This window comes from Ostrinia furnacalis, unplaced genomic scaffold, assembly GCF_004193835.3.
Source record: "Ostrinia furnacalis isolate ACB-3 unplaced genomic scaffold, ASM419383v2 OfSCF6287, whole genome shotgun sequence".
In the NCBI taxonomy this organism is placed as follows: Eukaryota; Metazoa; Arthropoda; class Insecta; order Lepidoptera; family Crambidae; genus Ostrinia; species Ostrinia furnacalis.
Genome location: NW_021136526.1, coordinates 26,595 through 46,270, shown reverse-complemented (window position 1 = coordinate 46,270; position 19,676 = coordinate 26,595). Strand labels below are relative to the sequence as shown.

The 19,676-nt window shown below is 39.6% G+C and overlaps 2 protein-coding genes across 2 annotated transcripts; both read right to left on the bottom strand.

The window, feature by feature from the left end:
* Positions 1 to 620: 620 nt before the first annotated feature.
* LOC114362209 (putative inorganic phosphate cotransporter) lies at positions 621 to 5,979 on the bottom strand. The gene is made up of 10 exons (XM_028317506.1): positions 5,871 to 5,979; positions 4,514 to 4,818; positions 3,871 to 4,056; positions 3,471 to 3,609; positions 2,960 to 3,177; positions 2,061 to 2,210; positions 1,706 to 1,838; positions 1,431 to 1,552; positions 1,118 to 1,237; positions 621 to 918 (listed from the first exon to the last, which is right to left on the bottom strand). The coding sequence occupies exons 1-10, from the start codon at positions 5,941 to 5,943 to the stop codon at positions 652 to 654; spliced, it is 1,713 nt and encodes a 570-aa protein (XP_028173307.1). The 5' UTR covers positions 5,944 to 5,979; the 3' UTR covers positions 621 to 651.
* A 2,004-nt stretch (positions 5,980 to 7,983) lies between these two features.
* Positions 7,984 to 19,313, bottom strand: LOC114362214 (putative inorganic phosphate cotransporter). Its single transcript, XM_028317512.1, has 11 exons — positions 18,955 to 19,313; positions 17,909 to 18,246; positions 17,517 to 17,696; positions 16,145 to 16,283; positions 14,208 to 14,422; positions 13,607 to 13,756; positions 12,499 to 12,631; positions 12,299 to 12,417; positions 11,564 to 11,683; positions 8,381 to 8,510; positions 7,984 to 8,067 (listed from the first exon to the last, which is right to left on the bottom strand). Exons 1-11 carry the CDS (start codon positions 19,019 to 19,021, stop codon positions 8,033 to 8,035), a joined length of 1,626 nt encoding a protein of 541 aa, XP_028173313.1. The 5' UTR covers positions 19,022 to 19,313; the 3' UTR covers positions 7,984 to 8,032.
* Positions 19,314 to 19,676: the final 363 nt, after the last annotated feature.

Here is a 19,676-nt window from a genome sequence, read left to right as displayed (position 1 = left end):
GCACAGCGTTGAATAGAGCTCTGTGAGTGATTAGTTCGTGTGTCACCCTGTGCGTCCACGTACACTGTGAGACCTCATAGTAACGGGCGTATGAAACACACACAGCACAGTTCCGCACAGCGCCACGCTGCGCCGCGCCGCCGTGCCGCTGTGAAATTTAATATGTAGAAACACAAGTTGGTCCGATAATTCTCCGCTCTTCTCCGTTCGGTCCATAACCACCGAAGCGGAACGAAGTGGAGATGTGGATTAATGAAATGCGATTGTTTATTCAAAACACTTCTCTGCTCCGCTATGCTTTGGTGGACAGTGGACACCGGGCCTTATGAGCGAGCATCGAGCCTATCGCTGGTTTTACAGCCCGGTGATAACGGTAGGGTCCGAATCTTTGACGCAGTTTTACTTATGGGGAAAGGTGATTTTGCTATGGGTTGATTTATGGGATAAAAAGGATTTCAATTTAGCTACTTCTAGAATTACTATAAAGGTTTTGTTTTACAACTCCATCATTTCACACTTTTTCTTTAAAACAATAAAACCAATGCATAAATTATTATCTATTTAATTAAAAGCTACAACTAAATACGACTAGATAATACTTACCTACAATAAAATTCAACTATCAATAAAACTAAGTATCTTAAAATTTATCTATACTTTCCCATTTATTTGCACTTCAGGAGTTTTGTCCCCACTTCCTATAATCGTCATGTCATCTTTATTAACATCGTCACTGCTCTCTTTATTATCTTTTTCTACCTTGAGATGTATGTTGTCACTCAAAGCTACTCTCTCGTACTGCGTAGGATCATTCCAGTCAGCCAGTTCTCCAGTTCCCAGGATCACATAAACCAGGTTTGAGATAAAGTAGAATCCTGCTGCGATGAAGAAAACTATTCTCCAAAGACGTTCATCACTCTGAAAAAAAAGTAGTACTGAGCATGAACCAGGTGAATTTATTATAATCTGATAGTGAAAGTCTCAAAAATACATTTCTCACATTATTGATTCTCGAGTGACTCAATTTATTTGAGGATTTTTCTGACTGTAAAAAGCGGAAACAGGAGTCGCGTTTGTAACGATGAAGCTGTACAAACATATTGAAACGCAGACTTACCACATCTGTAAGGATAAGACCAGCAACGATGGGCGCAAAAGATCCAACAGCATTGGAGCTGAAGTTGCTGATGCTCATCATGACACCGGCAAAGTTGGGGGAAATGTCGATGTGATTTACCTGGTAATCAAAAAGTCTTTATTCATATCACAAACTTAATAATCTTCAAGATAGCACGCCAGATCTAGGTTTTGGAACATCAAAAAAACAGTGCAGTCGTAAAGGTAAAGCTTCTGGCTCAAGAGTATAATATGTATATTCAATATCTAAATCTACCTTTTATAGGATAAATAGAAAGTGCTGTCATACTAACATTAAAGCCGACGGTAGTAGCAGTCTTGAAACAGCAGATAGCGACCAGGATGCTCTCTACAATGTAAATGTTCTTCGGCGCATACGCCAGGATAATGAATCCAATAGCGGCTGGGACACAACCTGAAAGTAGTATTTATTAGTAGTATTTGATGTCAAATCTTACAAGAACCTTATTCACCTAATCAAGGTAAAGTAATACTATTGAAATGGTACATAAAGTATGACTTGTCTATTGAACATAAATCTTTAGTATAGATAAAAACAAAATCATACCGATAGAGTTGGCCATCTTCCTAGTTTGCGTCACGTTGAGAATCTTCTTCACGATTAGCATGTCTGTCAACCAACTGAAGAAGAAGTTGAATACGAACATCATTACGAAAGGCAGGGCAGTCAGAAGACCATTCTGTAAAAAAATACACACAATGGAACGTTACCCAAAGTAATCTTTCCACAGAAAAAAAAGGTGAAAAAGACCAGAACTTACTACCGGGTAATCTTGATGTCCAGACAGGTACTGATTTTTAATCGAGGTAAACAAATAATAGTTTCCCATTTGCCTGAGTGATTAGTTCAACTCTCATTCAGATTTTTTTTATAGAAATATTGTAAGACATTCTGAACTTACAGCTTTGATGTTGACTCCCATGACCTTGTCCATATACGCTGGAACTTCTGAGTACAGGATCAGGTGTCCCCAGTTGTTGCCGATGTGTCCTATGACGATGGCTAACATGCCAGTGCTAGTGAGGATTTTCTTCCATGGCACCGCGAGTTTCTGGAAACGTCGGCCCAAAATATTATTTTCCAGAAAAGAGAACTTGCAGACTGATGATGTAGATAGACATGCAGGTATTTTGATTTATTAAATAAAAACAGAACTAACATTGAAAGATATCGATACAGAAACAATGCAAATGCAACTTAGTATGTACAGAGGACAAGACAGATCATAAGAATACAAACAAAAATTGTTTAGGAGTAAATAGGAAGAGTTGAAAATTGATAAACTCCTAACTCGAGTAAAAAATGGGAGACAGATGGCAAATAAAGGTAGCAAAAAGATAAAACTATAAACAAACATCGTTTTATTTAACTATCTGATGCTTATCAGCTAGTTAAATAATAAAGTCATAAGTGATTTTTACGTGTTAGTTTACAAACATTGTTGTAATCTTATCTAACATTATCTTGATCGTAAAGCCCCCAAGTACACAGCTGGTTTGATACAAGCTCTACGTAAGCGTAACGTTTCCATTCAATTTCACTGATATCGGCGTCTCACGTAAGGAAACGCTACACTCGTGTGCAATGACAATTTCTGCGAAAAGGTTTTCAGCTCTCATACTACTATGTACCGGAGACTTTAGATTACTGATTCCTTTATGATCTCATTATTTAATTTTGTGTTTGATAAGGGTTTTGAAAAACCAAAGAATGAAACATTCTCTAAAAGTAATAACATGATGGCCAATTCATAAATTGTATGCGATTGCGATTACGATTCAAACATTCACATAATAATACCTTATCTGTTCTCTGTCGTAACGCATCTTCTATATACCTTCTTTCAGCTGCTGATATGGTTTTATGTTTGTCCGGAGAGTCTGCTAGGTAGATCCATAGAATAACCGCGATGATTCCACTCAGGATGCCGTAGAAACGGAACGTGCCAGGCCAACCCAATGGAGAAGAGGCTATGAACCCAGTCAAAGGTAAACCCAAGACTGTACCAAGAGCTTGACCTGAAAACATCAATTAAGATGTTAAAGCGCTGTGTGTAGCTTTAACTTATAATAGCAGAGTTACAGCGTAAACCTAAGTGTCATACGTTTCATATTGGAAATTTTACGTAGCCGAGATAATTTTCGAACCTCTAAGCATGAAAAGCCGATGCAGTTTGGGTAAGCTTATGTAAATTTTATTACTTTGCAGCGTGACTTTAAACATTGGTAAATGTTAAATTTTCCTCTTCGAGTTTTACCAAACATAACAGCAATTTATAAGCAATCGATAAAATAATCATGAAAATACAAACCTCCATAAATAATACCACTCAAACGTCCTCTTTCTTCTAAGGGAGCCCATTTGCCGAGAATTGTGTGAAAGCTTGGCAAAATACAGGCTTGACTTAGGCCTTGTCCCATTCTGCAGATGAGAGCACATACCCAACCTCCCTGTGGATGAAAAACATTGTCCATTTATGTTGGAAATTTTTGCATTTACAATATTTAAATCTAATAATATGATTTTTAAAATCTTCATAGAAGGACACAACATATTTGACAAGCGATAGATTATAGTATAGGTAAAAGAAGTGACAATTGTACAATTATGGATTACCGAGCCGATTCGAGAGGTCGCAGTCGTAACCCTTTAGTATTGTAATGAGCCAACTATCAACAACAAGATTGAACTAAGGAAAGGTAGATACTCACGTAGTAACAAGCAATAGGGAAGAGTAGGGCCAGAACACAGTTGATCAGAAGAGCACCGAATAGCAGGTATCGTGCTCCGAACTTGTAAGCCAGGTGACCTCCGGGGACCTGCAGCGTCATATACCCCCAGACGAAGGCGGAGATTAGCGTGTCTTGGATCTTCTTGCTCCATCGGAAACTGGGGTACTGAAAATGATAACGAAGTGAATTATTTGGCTGACTAATTACATTTTAGCATACATAAAACTGTGTCTAGGTACAGCCTAAAGCTTTCCTGCTTTCGCTGAATGAGGCATTTTTTTCCAACTGGAGACATAAGTNTCTGTCTTCAATAACATTATAAGCGCTGGTTAGCAGCACTAATAATATTTAATAATGCTCAAAGCCGTATTATTTGGGGCCCAAATTGCGCTTACAAGACACTTATAGACTTTTAAACGGCTGATATAGTGCTACATATGCTGCTCATATACTGCTCTGCACGTAGGTTCATGCTGTTGTACGCTTCTTATAATTGTGTTTTGTGTTACTTGGGTTGTTATTTTATTAGTCCAGATAAAAATTAAAAAGTTGAGAAAAAATAAAGCTGAAATTTTTTTCTGATGTCGGAATGAAAGAAAATTCATACCACTAAGTAACTTACCGGAGGTGACAGTAACAACGCATTGAAGAATCCATTGACACGAAACTGCTCGCTGTCTATTACATTTCCATCTGTTATGTTACTGCCAATTATGTTACTGTCAGTTACGTTACTGTCAATTACGTAACTGTCAGTTATGTTACTGTCAGTCACGTTGACGATGCTCTCACTGACCACGGCAAGGTGGTCTTCGTGCAAGGTCATAGCTACTAGCGCTACACCCATACATGAGCGCATACTGTATGCAATGGTGAGGGTGAAGAACAATAGAATGCACTGATTGTGTCTTGTGCCCCATTTTGAACCTGAAATGATTAAGGAACAGCATTAGAAGCATCCTAAATGGAGGAATTTAAAGAATCTATAAAGGAAGGCTCGACTGTAACTTCATTTGCAAAAGCATTGAAAGTTTTTTAATTGAAGTGTTTAGAATAATCGATAATATTGAAAATTTTATCCACAATAACATTTTGTACCATGCAGATGAGTCTAAAAGGAATGAATGTCAGACATTATAACAATGCACGTCTCATGCATAACCTTAATCTGATAATAAAGTTTAATGCTGCTGTGTATCAAATGTAGGTAATAGACACAAATTCAAATTCAAAACGTTTATTGCATATCACATTACAATTTGTATGTTGTTGCAAAATAGAGGTAGGTATACAAGTAACAAAAACAAAGTAATAATCTTGTACGAGCACGATCGTACATCCTGCTGCACCGTCAGCATCGACCGCCGGGCGACCCATGAACCCTCAGCGTGCACCGTCGGCACTCTACACCGACGGCACACTAGCAAATACCTTTGAATGTGTACAAACAATAAACCATGTATAAATAGCATAACATAATACCAATAAATCAGATATCAACCGTCCGTCGTTGTGTCTCATTTCCCCCCGCTGCGGCCAAGACACCCTTAGCCGTCGCTATGATCAGTCCGGTGAGTCTGCCGGGCTGGCAGCGGGTCCCCGCCGCCTACCTGCCGTCCTAACGCTGCTGCCCTGGGCGACCTGGGCACAGCTTCCTTCCTATCAAACCTTATTATGTCTAAGTATTTATTGTTAGGCAGGGCTAGGGCTCTAGGGACTTAGTGTCTTAGGGAATAGGGACTCTAGGCTCACTAGGGAGTTAGTTCCCTTCCTGACCGCATATCCCGGGCACGGGAGCGGTGCCTTACAACCACTGCCTCCCGCCCGTACAAATCTTATGAGATAAACCTCGTAAATAACAATAGAGTCTGCTAGGTATTCTCTTGCGTAAATGTATACAAAGTGTCAAACTTTGTATATTTTCAAATCGGCCCTTCATAAGTTACATAACACTTTTTTCAAAATAATGCACCACATACCGACAAAATCATCCTTGTCATGATCTCCAAAATTGTGTTTATTGTACACTTTCTCCGCCATAATTGATTTCATACCGATCCAAAACACAAACTAATGTTTTTATTTGGTTTCACCCACCCACTGCTTGATAGAAAATGATTAATATTTCTGTGAAGCGTAATTTTATTGTATAATTCTTATTATCTTAAATAAACAGCTACCTTAAATAAACAGTTATTTCATACACTCTGGAATTTATCGTGGTATAGTAAAGTACAATGAAACACGAGATTCCCATTATTTGGTTCCGTAGTACAAGAATACACACGTGGATCAAACACAGTTGAAGTTCAAGGTTCAATTTTAAATTCATGGGTGGAAATCAAAAATGGTGATCAAAAATGACTTAGAAAATATAAGCACAGGAAAGTTTTTCAATGCTTCAAAAAGCTCCTTCACTCAGGACACTGATTTTCATAATATTAAGCTTTCTTGAGGGCTTAAGGGAGTTTGTTACATGCTTGTCCCGTATAGGCCCTGTGCTCCTTATATTAAGTGTATTTCCATAAAAAATACATAAAATTAAATTATAGGCAAAACCCTCTCTACATTTGGCTGACTCGCCCTTGACAGGTTTTACCAAGAAGCGTAGTATGAGTTAACAATGTAATACTTAAAACAACGAAACGTCACACTTTGACTACTCAAAATGACCTTCATTTCCTTAACTAATCAAAACAAATAAACCTTATCATTTTTTTACAATACATGGCGTCATACGGCTTTTTAAAATGAAAGTACCTATTTGGGGTTTTATGGAATGGAAACTTCCTTCCTTCTACAAAAAAAAAAAATTAAGAAAAAGAACTAGTTGGGTTGTGGGAAATTATTTGAAAAGATAACTTTAGCTGGATATTAATAAAATGGTAAATGAATATTATATTCTAGATCGTTTCATCCACGAAGACGCGTCCCACACTTTCTTCCGCTAATGTTTGAGTGTTATCGGTACACGCTAAATTATCCATGAGTGCACACGCACGCTAAAATAATGACGTTTGGATTGCTCAAATTAAACTCCCCGCACACCGCGCTTCCCTCGACCTAAAATTGGTAGGGCGCCTCTTCGTGGATGAAACGATCTTCAGGGTTTTATGTCGTTCCATGTCTTTTAATTTTTCGACAAAGCGCATTATGCCAAAAACAATTATCTACGTTAGTTAGTTACTTCTGCAGGGCAATCGAATACCGCACTTAGCCTGATGATTGGGCCATTTGTGCGCGATTTGTGGTTTATCTTCCTACTCCAACCACCCCAGATCCCCCCAGAAGGCGAGCAGCCCATCTAGGCTGCTACAGGCCTCCTGCAGCGACGATGGTGATCGAAGAAATTGAGCCCGTTGTTCTGCTACCTACTCTACTGCACTCCATGACCAAACAATTGCATAATTATCACGTCATGATTTGGAAAATAATTAAATCATTCAAGTTTTTGAAATTTTAACATAGTTTGGTCCAAACACCCTGTATATTCCTACAAACCATCGCATCGCGATTCTTTGCGATCCACGTGTCGTGTCGTCATCTGACAAGTGATAAAGTCTGCTATCTGACAGATGTCACTGGACATGAGATAAGAAATATTCCGCATACCTAGTACCTTTTAAAATTAAAGAGTAAAGTCCATATTTCTTGGTGTGGAACACAGAAATTCGCATTACCTATGGTTAAGATGTTGCTTTTCAGTGCTGTGTCGTCTACCAAAATATTTATAAAATAATTAAAAATAATAACTTCAAATGCGCTTGCACTATGTTTGTTATAATATTCCGTTTTCGGAAGCCACATAAAATAGTAGTATTTCAATTAAATCATGTTAGAAGCGTACTGATAACTTATTAAATTATTACTCATACCAAGGTTGTGGTCAGCTATGCTGTGACAATCCAATATTACTATGTAATAATATTTGTATAGAGTTTGTGTGCAAAATATTATTAGCTTAATACTATTAAATGAACGTAGCTAATATTTTTTTACTATTCACTTTCAATAACTATTTGCGACTTCCATTTTCTTAATAAATTGGTAGAAACAACAATTTTTAATACTGAAAAATAAAACACGAAAATACTACAACTCATTTTATTTAATACCTATTTTATTACAATTTTATTGAATACTATTTACTTTTCATGTCCTGAAGTTCTTCAGTCTCTGAAAAATTGAAATGTAAACATTAATCATGGAAAAAGTATTTTTTTATAAGAGACAAAAAAGCATCCTGTAAAATTAAAAATTTTGATACGTTTTAAACGCAATGGTGATTGTTGACATTCCTTCAAATTATCTCTGTTAGCGACGCNATCGCCAACAATCTCGTTATCCAAATTACTCATAGATATCGAGATTTACTTACTACATAGTTAATCTCAATTAACATTTCTTTAGATTTCACAAATTAAATAAGGATTACATAATATTTTGGACGAACAGATTCAACAATGTAATTTTCTTAAAAATCCCCAACCTGTCTGTTCACAGTCATCTTTGTCGAATGGCTGAACCTCCACGGACATGTACAAGCTGAAGATGATATTGGCGACCGTCACCAGGCCAGCCATGCTGATGAAGATCACGCGCCACTGCAGTTGATTAGTCTGGGAAGAAAAGGCTAATTGTTTTTTTTTTTAAATCTAGAAGATACTAAAAGACATTCGTCCATTTCAGCCAAATTATGTCAACTGCTGGACAAAGACCTCCTCCAAGGATTTCTGCAACTACCGGTCCTGCGCCGCCGGCATCCATGCACCTCCCGCGACCTTTACCAGATCGTCGATCCACCTAGTGGGTGGCTGCCTTCACCGTTTTCTTAATAGATGTAGTGTAACAAATTTAAGTATTGGCTATATACCACAAAAATGCTGCCTGCTGCTGTATTTCCTGAATGTACACTATAATCCGAGCGTTTTCAAGGCGAGAGTGAATAGGCACTTACAGGGCAGATAATTATGTAGGTACCATCCTAGACTGCATGTCACTTCAGGTGCGATTGCGGTCAAATACCTGCTTTGTCTAGCATAAAAAAAAAATAGACGAAACGCTCTCTCTATTAGTGACGACTTTCACAAATTAGGACAAAGACTATTATGTAGGTAGGTACTTTAAAATAGAGACCGAAATTAAATCTCACTTTACAATTGAATACTACTGTTGAAGTTGTAGAGATATTATTAGAATATTGTTTCCTTTGTCAAAGTGGTAAATTTAAGAAGGTCGTACTTATACAGTACAGACTAAAATGGTATAATGGTATTGGTAGGTACAGGTAAATCATGCCACGATAATGTTTTCAAATGACGTTTAATATGGAAATGTCATTTTAAAACAGTGTTCAGCAAGCGTGTAACTTTTTTATTAGAGAGGGGTAAGAAACCAAAGATAAACTAAATAGAGACAATTCGCTTGTAATAATAAAAACCATTCGTGTACTTATTGAAACTAAAGAAACAAATATTGTGTTTCCAAGCACAAAGCAATGAAACCATGAACCGTTTCACTCAGTCCACGACCATCAAAGGAGTCCCAGTGGGTTCCTCGGGCTCCATTGTTGTTTTAATTGATCCAGTATTGTCGTTTGTGGCCGCAGCTTTGTTTCAATTTAGCGTCAGAGCAGAAATCATTGACGTTCGTCAAAAGTAGATAGGTATTCCCTGTTTATTTGAGCCACAACACAAAATTTGTGCAAAAACCGAGCGTTTGAATACAAGCACAAGTCAAACATTACAATTTTTCAGCTGTCTCAGTTTAGATCTAGGTGTGCGTAATGCCACTTTTAGCAATTATTGCGATGGGCGATTTAGCCGGTTTATGGAAACGCCAAACATGGCGATTGAGTCGCTTTTCGGAAGCTTGAATCAGCGACACTGGTCACTAAAACGCGCGATTCTGATACCGCGTCCGAACGCATCAATTCGTGAAATCGCGATGCTGCATCGATACAGTCGCAAAATCACCGATTGCCGATGCTAAACGTAAAATGTGAGTGAGTTTCTTGCGCTGGTTCTTCTCAGCACTGGCCCGTTTATTGTTCCGAAGCAGTGGTAGGGTTAATACTGGGACGTGTAAAAGTGCTTTTTGCAAAATAAATGAGTTTAGTAGTTCTAAGCTACTTGTTTTTCTTACTTTCTTTACAATAGGATTCTAATCTATAAGTACCTACCTACCTAAAGTATGACTTAAATGACTTTCACGTAAAGTTACTGACAAAACAAGTCTATTTAAATAGAAATCAACTTAAAATGTTCAACACCAATATCCCTCTAAAATAGCACTTACAAGTTAGTTTGCGTTCGCTCCAGTATTTAATTGGCTTTCAAAGTGCTAAGACAATAAATTGGGGACATGGTTTCGATCGTAGCGGGCGACTGAAACAATGCTTGTTTTAGAGAAATTAATGAGTGTTTACAGTGAAGGTATATGAATATTTAAAATACTATTTTTGTTACGAGTCCAATGAGATTTTTCATCTCTTTTTGGAACTAGTTTAGACTACATATTAATATATTTTTTTTTGTAATTAGGAGTTATCCAAAGGCCTCAAGAGAGACTTACACACGGTACAGCTTCATTTTTTCAATACGGACCAGCATTTATTATAATTTTAAAATATGATTTGAAAGTAAAGTCTCTATGTTTTTATAACCAAGTAGGTACCATCATTATAACATCAGGAGAATAAAGTATAAGAAACGTTCTGATTGACTGACAAAAATAGTGCATGATTCAGGAATTCAAGAATTATAATAAGAGTGACCAAAAATGTCTTTGTCATATTTTTCAGTATTTTTTTTTGGTATTTTTTGTTTTGTGACCGTCTTGCATTTAATGAGCGTAATATTGATTTACATCGCCACTGCCCGCTGGGTGCCAAGACACGCCCATTGGCTATAAAGTGGTTACTAATACTATGCATTAGTATTGGCAGTGGGAGTGCTTTACGTCTTTCATTATTGGATTAGTCTACCTCTAGCATGAACGACTATCGTCTTCGAATCGTTTGCGTACCTATTCGACAAAATTCGATACTGAACCTTCGAATTAAACGATAACGTGACAATTTTGATTCTCAAAATAAGTTTCGTGCAACCATTTCTCATACTGAGATCACTTAACGACACGTTCACAAGGGCGCTGTTGTAGTTTGAATTGAATCTTTTGATGGCGATTCGAATACGCAAACCATTCGAACTCGAAAGTTTTTCGTGCTAGCCGTACTGAGATGCACTTCGGCTGGTTTGACTTAAACTCGAGTTAGTAAGTACATTCGGATTGAACAAAATAACAATGGCATATTCTAGATATTTATCACAATCCAATGGCTAAAATTTATCACAAAGTATGAGATTTTTTTTGTAGAAAATGCAGTGAGACGTTCACCCCCTAGGACGTGGGCTAATGACCTCATAAAGGGGTAAGCAGGAAGGCGCTGGATGCGGGCCACTACCAACCGGTTAAAGAAATCATTGGGGGTCTCCCCTATCATATGGGGAGCCCTACGTTCAGCAGTGGACGTCCTGTGCCTAAAATGGTGATGATGAGATACGGGAATCAAACTAGCGACTCTTGAATCCAGCCCATTGGGCTTTTGTCGCCCCGTTTACCTGGAAAATGTACCTAGTAGAGTAGAAAATACAGAAATAATGCTACAAACCACATCAGTAACGACGAATGACACCAAAATGGGTAATATTAAGATGAAGCTGCAAGCAATCGTGTTGCCCATGCTCAACAAAGTACCACTGAAAGTAGGCGACAAATCGATGTAATTGACCTGAAAATAAAAATTACATTATTGGGTAGGTGGGTAGTAGCAGAGTTAATACAAATGAGTAGGTCATCTTCATAGAAACGCACCGAGCGCGGTTTGTATGTGAGCGCGCCAATATACGTATGCGACGCGCACTGACAAAATTCGGCGCAACCAAGACTGGCTCCCCGCTAATCCACGCTAAATTTTGTCAGTGTGTGCGTGCGCGCCGCATACGTATTGGCGCGCTCACATACAAACCGCGCCCGTGCGTTTCTTTGAAGATGACCTACTCATTTGTATTTAGTCTGGTAGTAGTTACCTCCTTGATGTATCTAGTTTTAAACATTTTGAGAATACAGTCGGGTTGCGATTCCGTGTGCAATGTGTGTCTTTAGGTGTTGTGATAGATATGCATAACCCAATCAAGCTAACTGCGCACAACTGGATTGCGACTCTCCCTCCCACTTACATCTCCCCTTATTTGCCCCGTCCATGTGTCGATGTGACATCACGGCCCCTAGGTGCGCCGCTGGTTTTGTTCTTTAGTTAGATGTCATCAAGCTGTTATTCAAGTGCTATTTTACAACAAAATCCTATAATAGCACAGTTATCTCCTGTCGACAAAGGTTTTCTTACCATCCATCCGGAGTGTTGCGCTGTTTGCGTTGTCATAGACAACACCAAGCATATTGTTGCCAACTCTACGTTTTTGGTGAAACTGATGGCCAGAAAACAGAGTGCCATGCCATATTGACCTGAAATGAAATACAATACGAAACATTATCGTCTGTACTTCTGAGTCTTCAAGCTAACAAATTAGTTCTGGACATAGTTACTTATTGAGTTGAAGGCTATCCTCGCTGTTTTGAGACTGAGTATATTTCTGTTGGTCAGGAAGTCGGACAGACACGCGTAGATGATGCCAGCAAAGAAGCTCGTTACGAACGGCATTGATGAGATAAGGCCACTCTAAAATAAAATTCAGGAAGTCAGTCATCTAAATAGTATGCAAAGTTCTGATTTATTAGAAGGTTCAATCGTAAGTGCAGAGTTAATAAGCGCGATTTGTATGTGATCGCGCCAATATACGTATACGGCGCGCACGCACACACTGGCTCCCCGCTAAATTTTGTCAGTGTGTGCGTGCGCGCCGCATACGTGTTGGCGCGCTCACATATAAACCGCGCCCATGCGTTTCTATGAAGATGACATACTCATTTGTATTTACTCTGGTAAATGCCACTGCATTTTATCTAATTAAGACCTCAATACAAATAATATTAAAGTAAAAAATATACAATTAAGCTGACGGATCTTGCACACTAAACACATTTTGATGTAGGTGGTACCGATCGACTCGACTAATGGAGTCTAACATCTATTATTTCTTATTGTAATATGACTTGCGAAAATCAGCCTTTTATAAATCCTTCATTCACGACAAAGATTGCTAAAAGAACGTTATACGTCAGCAATTTTTCTGATCAACCTTTAACATGAAAGGCGCGATCTTGATTGATGGTAGGATTTGAGAGTACGACAGACGATTTCTTTCTATCGGCAATTTGTGAGAAATGCGAGAGTTCTTTGTACCTGCTCATTTTTTGTATTCATTTTGAAATTTATTATCACAAAACGCGGAAGTGTTGAGTAGAACTACAATTACATAGTAACTTATTGAAATACTATTGCAAATTGTTTTCAGGTTTGTATCATACACTCGTAGATGTTGTTTTAGAAAGTTATTTTCTTGATAATTCTGGATTGGGAGATGAATGATCTTTATAACATATCGCTCATAAATGCGAGACGGCCACAAATGGGGAATCACTATTCTTATACGTTACTCTGGGCCTGATAATATTATCAGATCAGAAAAAAATGGTATTAAAATTTGAAAGTCAGAAAAATTACAAAGTCCGGTCTTGAAAATGTCTTACTTACCTTCTTAATGTCAACTTCTAGTATGTAATGTATGTAGGTAGGGGCCTGAGTGAACATAAAAACAAAAGCCACACTGCTCCCAACGTGCGTGAAGAAGATGGCCAGAATGTGCTTGTTGGTCACCGCAGCTTTTAACGGCAACTTTCGTTTCTGTAATCAATAATTTTTTATTTAATTTTATTAACGAGGGTTTACTATGGGCTATCATACAAAAATACCAAAATTTCATTAAATAATTTATTGAAACTATCAACGGCACAACATAATTGTTATCTTGTGTCGTTGATAGTTAGATAGACAGGCGCCCTTTTAGGGCACTTATAAACGGCCCAATATACGAGTACCTAACTTACCCTACCACCACTTTGAGACAACACATCAGCGGATGCTGAGAAGAAGTGGTGGAAGAAACTCATGCCCATTTTCACCAATAATTCCTAATTTTTAAGTGACCCTTGATAACAAAGCTCCTCCTAAATGTTACCACAGGGGTGACTTAAAAATTAGGGATTGATGGTGAAAACGGGCATCAGTCACCTTTGTCAGCCTCTTATTTGTTACTGGAAATGCCACATTGCGTAGAGAATAAAATAATAATCACCCTTTTCCCATCATCAGTCGACTTCCCCATGATGAACTTCCTCTCCTGCTCAGTTATGGTTTTGTGGTCCATAGGAGTGACGGCGCCGAAGACGGTCAGGATGACGAACATGACGAGGCACAGGCAGCCTGTAGCATAGCAAGTGTAGGGCCACCCCCAGCTGGCGGATAGGAGACCAGCCATTTGGAAGGCTATGACGGTGCCGAAGGTTGTGCCTGCAAGGAAATAAACAGTTCAAAAAGCAGGTTCAGACCTCGCTGTCGTTGGATTATTATGGTGAACCCACTCGTAACAAAAGCAAAATTACTTGGTTAATAAGGGTTAATAAGACATTCATAATTTTAGGCTGGGTTGCACCATCTTACTTTGACTTTGACAAACGTCAAAAATCTGTCAAACTCCATACAAAAAGCATCAGTGAGCTTACCATGAGTTTACGTTACGTGTGCTCGCTAGCGACTGCGTAAAAAAATGACACCTAATTGTATGACATATTGTGCAGCGCCCCTAGCGGCTACTTTCAAGAAACAAAATCTCCATAGAGATTTTTGACGTTTTCGCTAGCGAGCACACCTAACCAGGCCTGGCTCACTCCGCGCGGTACATCCGATAATTACCTACAGCGAAGCGCCCCGCCGCGGCGGCGGGTATTATATCAGTCGAGTGTCACGCGCGCGCCCGTCAGGACGCTGCTGGCGTGCGTTGTAGTACCTAATTCTATGATCGAAGTATTATTTAAAAATTGACATAAAGAGAAAGAAATATTGTGTGGCGTTCGGGTGTTTAAATTCGAAAAGAAATCTACCGGATTTATATTTTTTTTCGCTTCCCAAAGATGCTGAAAGGTATGTTGGCCATGTAGGTAATCAATAATTCTTAGGATAGTATAGGAACCTAACCTACCATGACTACTGCTCAGAATGCGTTCGTTCGTTTCAGCCAAATGACGTCCACTGCTGGACAAAGGCCTCTCCCAAGGTTTTCCATAATGAATGCGTACTTACCTACATTCGTACCTCATTACGTATAAGTAGATTAATTATTATTAATTTTTCACTAGACAGCAACCCTAACAGCGTAAGAAGAGTTCAGAGGCACGCGATAGAAAGAGACAAAACTTGTAGGTGAATAAAATTGTAGGTACGTAGTGCTGTGCGAGCTGAATTCCACTGTATCGCGTCGTAGCAAGACTCGCATTTATTTAAATCGTCTTGCGGAGTAATCCTTCTGTACCTGTACTATTACTTATTTTGTGACCTAACGTAAACTCATGGTAGGTACACATTTATTGTTGCACACGACGCCGCTACCGCACCGCCGCCGCGCCGTCGCCTCGCCGTCGCCGCGCCTTTGCACTGTTTATACGCGCCACGTGAACACCGCTGCCGCGCCGCGGGCGAAATTATGCTTTGATGGCGCGGCGGCGGTTTTACTCGGTGCGTATGAACAGTGCAAAGACGCGGCGACGGCGCGGCGGCGGCGCGGTAGCGGCGTCGTGTGCAGGAGCGCTCACGCTGAAAGTAAGTTGGTGCAGCTGAGCCTTAAAAAACCTGGAAAAATAATCGCAGACGCCGCGCGCTTTCTCTCTGTACTTTAATACATATTTTGAAATGAAGAAAAAAATACTACCGAATACAGATTTTTTCTTCCTTTCCTCTATCGTAATCACATTAATTAATAATTTATTATCGTCGCAAATCATTGACGCGAAGTGATATTTATTTATTGTACTATAATTTAGCATCTTCTTTGTAGTTAAAATAATAAAAATAACATTGTTATGTGTACCGGAGGTAAGGTCCGGAAACCAATATTCCAATTATTCCAAAACTTTCACGGGTAGAGTTTTCCGCGCTATTCTCACTGATCCTCCATTATCTCAAGAATATCCTCAATGTTCAACCCATAATCCGGGGGATATAATAAAGTAAGTTAACCTGTAAAAACCCAGCCGTAGAATCTAGCTCGCTCGCCGAAAGAAGACCACCGAGCCGTGAACGTTTGCAGGCCCGGGTAATACCCCGCCTGGGATAAGCCTTGAAGGATGCGGCAAGCGCAGACTGCTTTCCAGCCACCCTGGAAAACGTTATTTAACCTCTAAAACGATCCAACCTTATAACCAGATTGGTGACATCATGGTTTATGTGCTTGGAAAAAAACTGAGAAGAATTTAAGCAAGGTGTCTTGATTAAAACAAAGGTCATAGCGATCACATTAAAGTCTTGGGCAGACCAAACGCAGGGCAGTAGCAGCGCAGTTTGAATGCGGGCCCGCGCAAGTTGTAATACATGAAACTCTTTGAAGTATTTCACACCAAATTTGAACGCGGGCCCGCGCTCCAACCGCACCGCACTGCAACTGCCGAAATACAAACGAGGCGGCGCGGGTGCGGGACAGAAGCGGTACTAACGCGGGCCCGCGCTGTTGTATTACTGGCGGCCATATCAGCATGACACACCGGACGCAGGGCGGTAGCAGCGCGTTGAAAGCGGTTTTCGAATATTTAATTTTTTGACAACCACCCGCGTTGCAACTGCTTTGAAACTGAGCTGCTTTCAGTGTGCCTCAGCCACGCTGTAACTGACCCGCACTGCTTCTGACCTGCGTTTGGTCTGTGGGAGCCTTTAATTTTACTAATTGTAGTCATAGCGATCCAAGAAAACCCAAAAACGGCTACACAATATCCGCCTCTGTGGTCTAGTGGTAAGACCATCTGCAGAGGACCCGGGTTCGATTCACAGTGGGGGCAGATTTTTCTGTTCGGTTTGGTTTGTGGTAGGGCTTGTTCTTGTGTGTATTGTGGGTGTGTTGTGTGGGTGTGTAGCGTGGGCAGGCCTCCTACTAGGTGGACCGACGATCTGGTAAAGGTGGCGGGAAGAGCCTGGATGCGGGCAGCGCAGGACCGTTCATTGTGGAAAACCTTGGGGGAGACCTTTGTCCAGCAGTGGACGTCATTTGGCTGAAACGAACGAGGGCTTGTTCTTAGTCCGCCTAGCTAGCTACAACTGCCTAGTTATGAATTAATTGAGGCATAACTATCTAACAGGCTTATAGCGCCTGAAAAGTAAACCTTTACATAATGTTAAAATACACAGGAAAAGAAACGTGTAAAGATTGTTTCTAATCAAAACCGATACCTGCGGATGTGACTTTCTACAAGATAAGTACATCACATACGTTATTGATTCGATACAGTCGTAGGTATGATTTTTTAATTTTGATAATATTGTAATACTTGGATAATTATTTTAATATAAGATGATTTTATTATAATGTGGTAATTTTATTTATCTGCTATAATTCACTCACCCAAGCAGCCATCCATGGGATCGCTATGGAAGCGATGGCGTTCACGAACAACGCTATTTGTACCGGCAGCTTCCAGCCAAATTTTTGGCTCACAATGCCCATGGGCAGCATCATTATGGTATATCCCAGGAAGAACGAACCAAGCACCATCTCTTGGATTGATTTGGACCAGTTGTACTTCTGTAAAAACAGGTTAAGCAAATGAATTTGTCAATTAAGCTCGGTGAATATCGGACGTTATAAAATTATCATGATTATTGATTTAATTGTTTTTTGTGTATGAGAGTGGCATGCTACTTTTCTTAAGGAAAGTATTGCCTTATGCCATAGGTTTAGCTTGAAAATCTACAATTCAGTGTGTTATTATAAAGCTGCGAGTAAGTATATCTCACCCTATTTAAACTGCTCCCACCACTGCTTCCATCGTCAGGTACGTTTCTTTTAACTATTTTAGATATTCCATCTGTGCTATTTTCTATTTCAAATTCCTCATTAAACAATGTTTCATTGTCATAATCCTTATCTTCCCATGTTGTAGTATTTGCTACGAACCTCGTGACATTTGTTATATCTGCTGATATATTATGTGGGCTCAGAGAACTACTCATGGCAACCACAGTGACCCCCATGTGGGCCCTGGCTATGAAGCCAACGCTCAACGATAAAAAACCAAGAAGTACTTGTATGTGGCGTACTCCCAAGCCGTAAGACTCTGGAATGTCCGATTTTTCTGGAATATAAAAACATTTTATTTTAACTCGATTAAAACAAGACTTTGTTCATGAATATGATCATTAATATTATTGTTGATACTTTTGTTAACGAATGCATGAGGTCATAAATCATCTCTTAGCGGTATCCACTCAAATACCGGTTGCAGACCAAGAGAAGCTAGGAAAGTTTAGCTTAGCTTTCATAACTGACGCAGATTCCTATACTTATTCTTTGCATTTTTTTTATGTGACAGGTGGCAAACGATCAGACGGATCACGTGATGAAACATCAGTGAAGTCACAAGTGCGCTGCCAACCTAACTCCCATTCCCCCCAATTAGGCCTCCGGTACCCTCACTCGCTCGGCGAAACAGCACAAGCGCTGCTTCACGCCAGTTTTCTGTGAGGCCGTGGTATCACTCCGGTCGAGCTGGCCCATTCATGCCGAAGCGTGGCTGTCCCACGGAATTTATTTGCATACTTAAGCTGAGTTGCACCACCTAACTTTGACCGTAAATATGACGATAACCGGTGAATTTTGTATGGAGTTTGACAGATTTTTGACGTTTGTCAAAGTTAAAGTAACATGGTGCAACCTAGCCTTAGTTTGCAGTTTGCACACTATATGGAAAACTGAGTCAGATACGAGCCGAGCCAAACTAGCTTAGCTAAGCTGTATGGTATACAACCAGCATATTTCCAAATCTCTAATTTATGAAACTTACCACAGCCTCCATTTTCTTTACTAGGAACTTTTTGGTATTCCATCGTAATGTTAATATTTCCACTCATGGTTTCAAAAAAATGACGACACCTTTATGTAATTATACTCGTAATATCTTTACTCTACTTATAGAAATTTACACAGTAAAAACTAGACACAAAAGATATAACCATGGAACAAATGTTTGGTACAGAATTGACACTTATATTTTGCCTTCTAGCTGTCTAGTCTGGGATGTTTATTCTCACAGTATTTACTCAAGCCTTACTGGACAATCAGAGTATAATTTAATTTCCTTATAACACAAGGAAACAGCAAATTTTTTCAGGTAATTTTTCGTAGGTTTCCACCGAGATTTTTTTCTTTTTTTTTCCACCATAAACGCCTGATTATAACTTACTGAAAACTACAATTTAGTTTAGTGTGGCCCAGCGTGATACGATACGACATCTCAGCCATAGGACGTCCACTGCTGAACATAGGCCTCCGCCAATGCTTTCCATGCTGCCCGGTTGGTAGCGGCCTGCGTCCAGCGCCTTCCTGCTACCTTTATGATGTCGTCGGTTCACCTTGTGGGTGGAACTTGGTGCCCCATCGGCCGTCGGTTCTGCGTACTATGTGCCCTGCCCATTGCCACTTCAGCTTGCTGATCCGTCGGGCTATGTCAGCGACTTTAGTTCGTTTACGAATCTCCTCATTTCTGATTCGATCTTGTAATGAAAC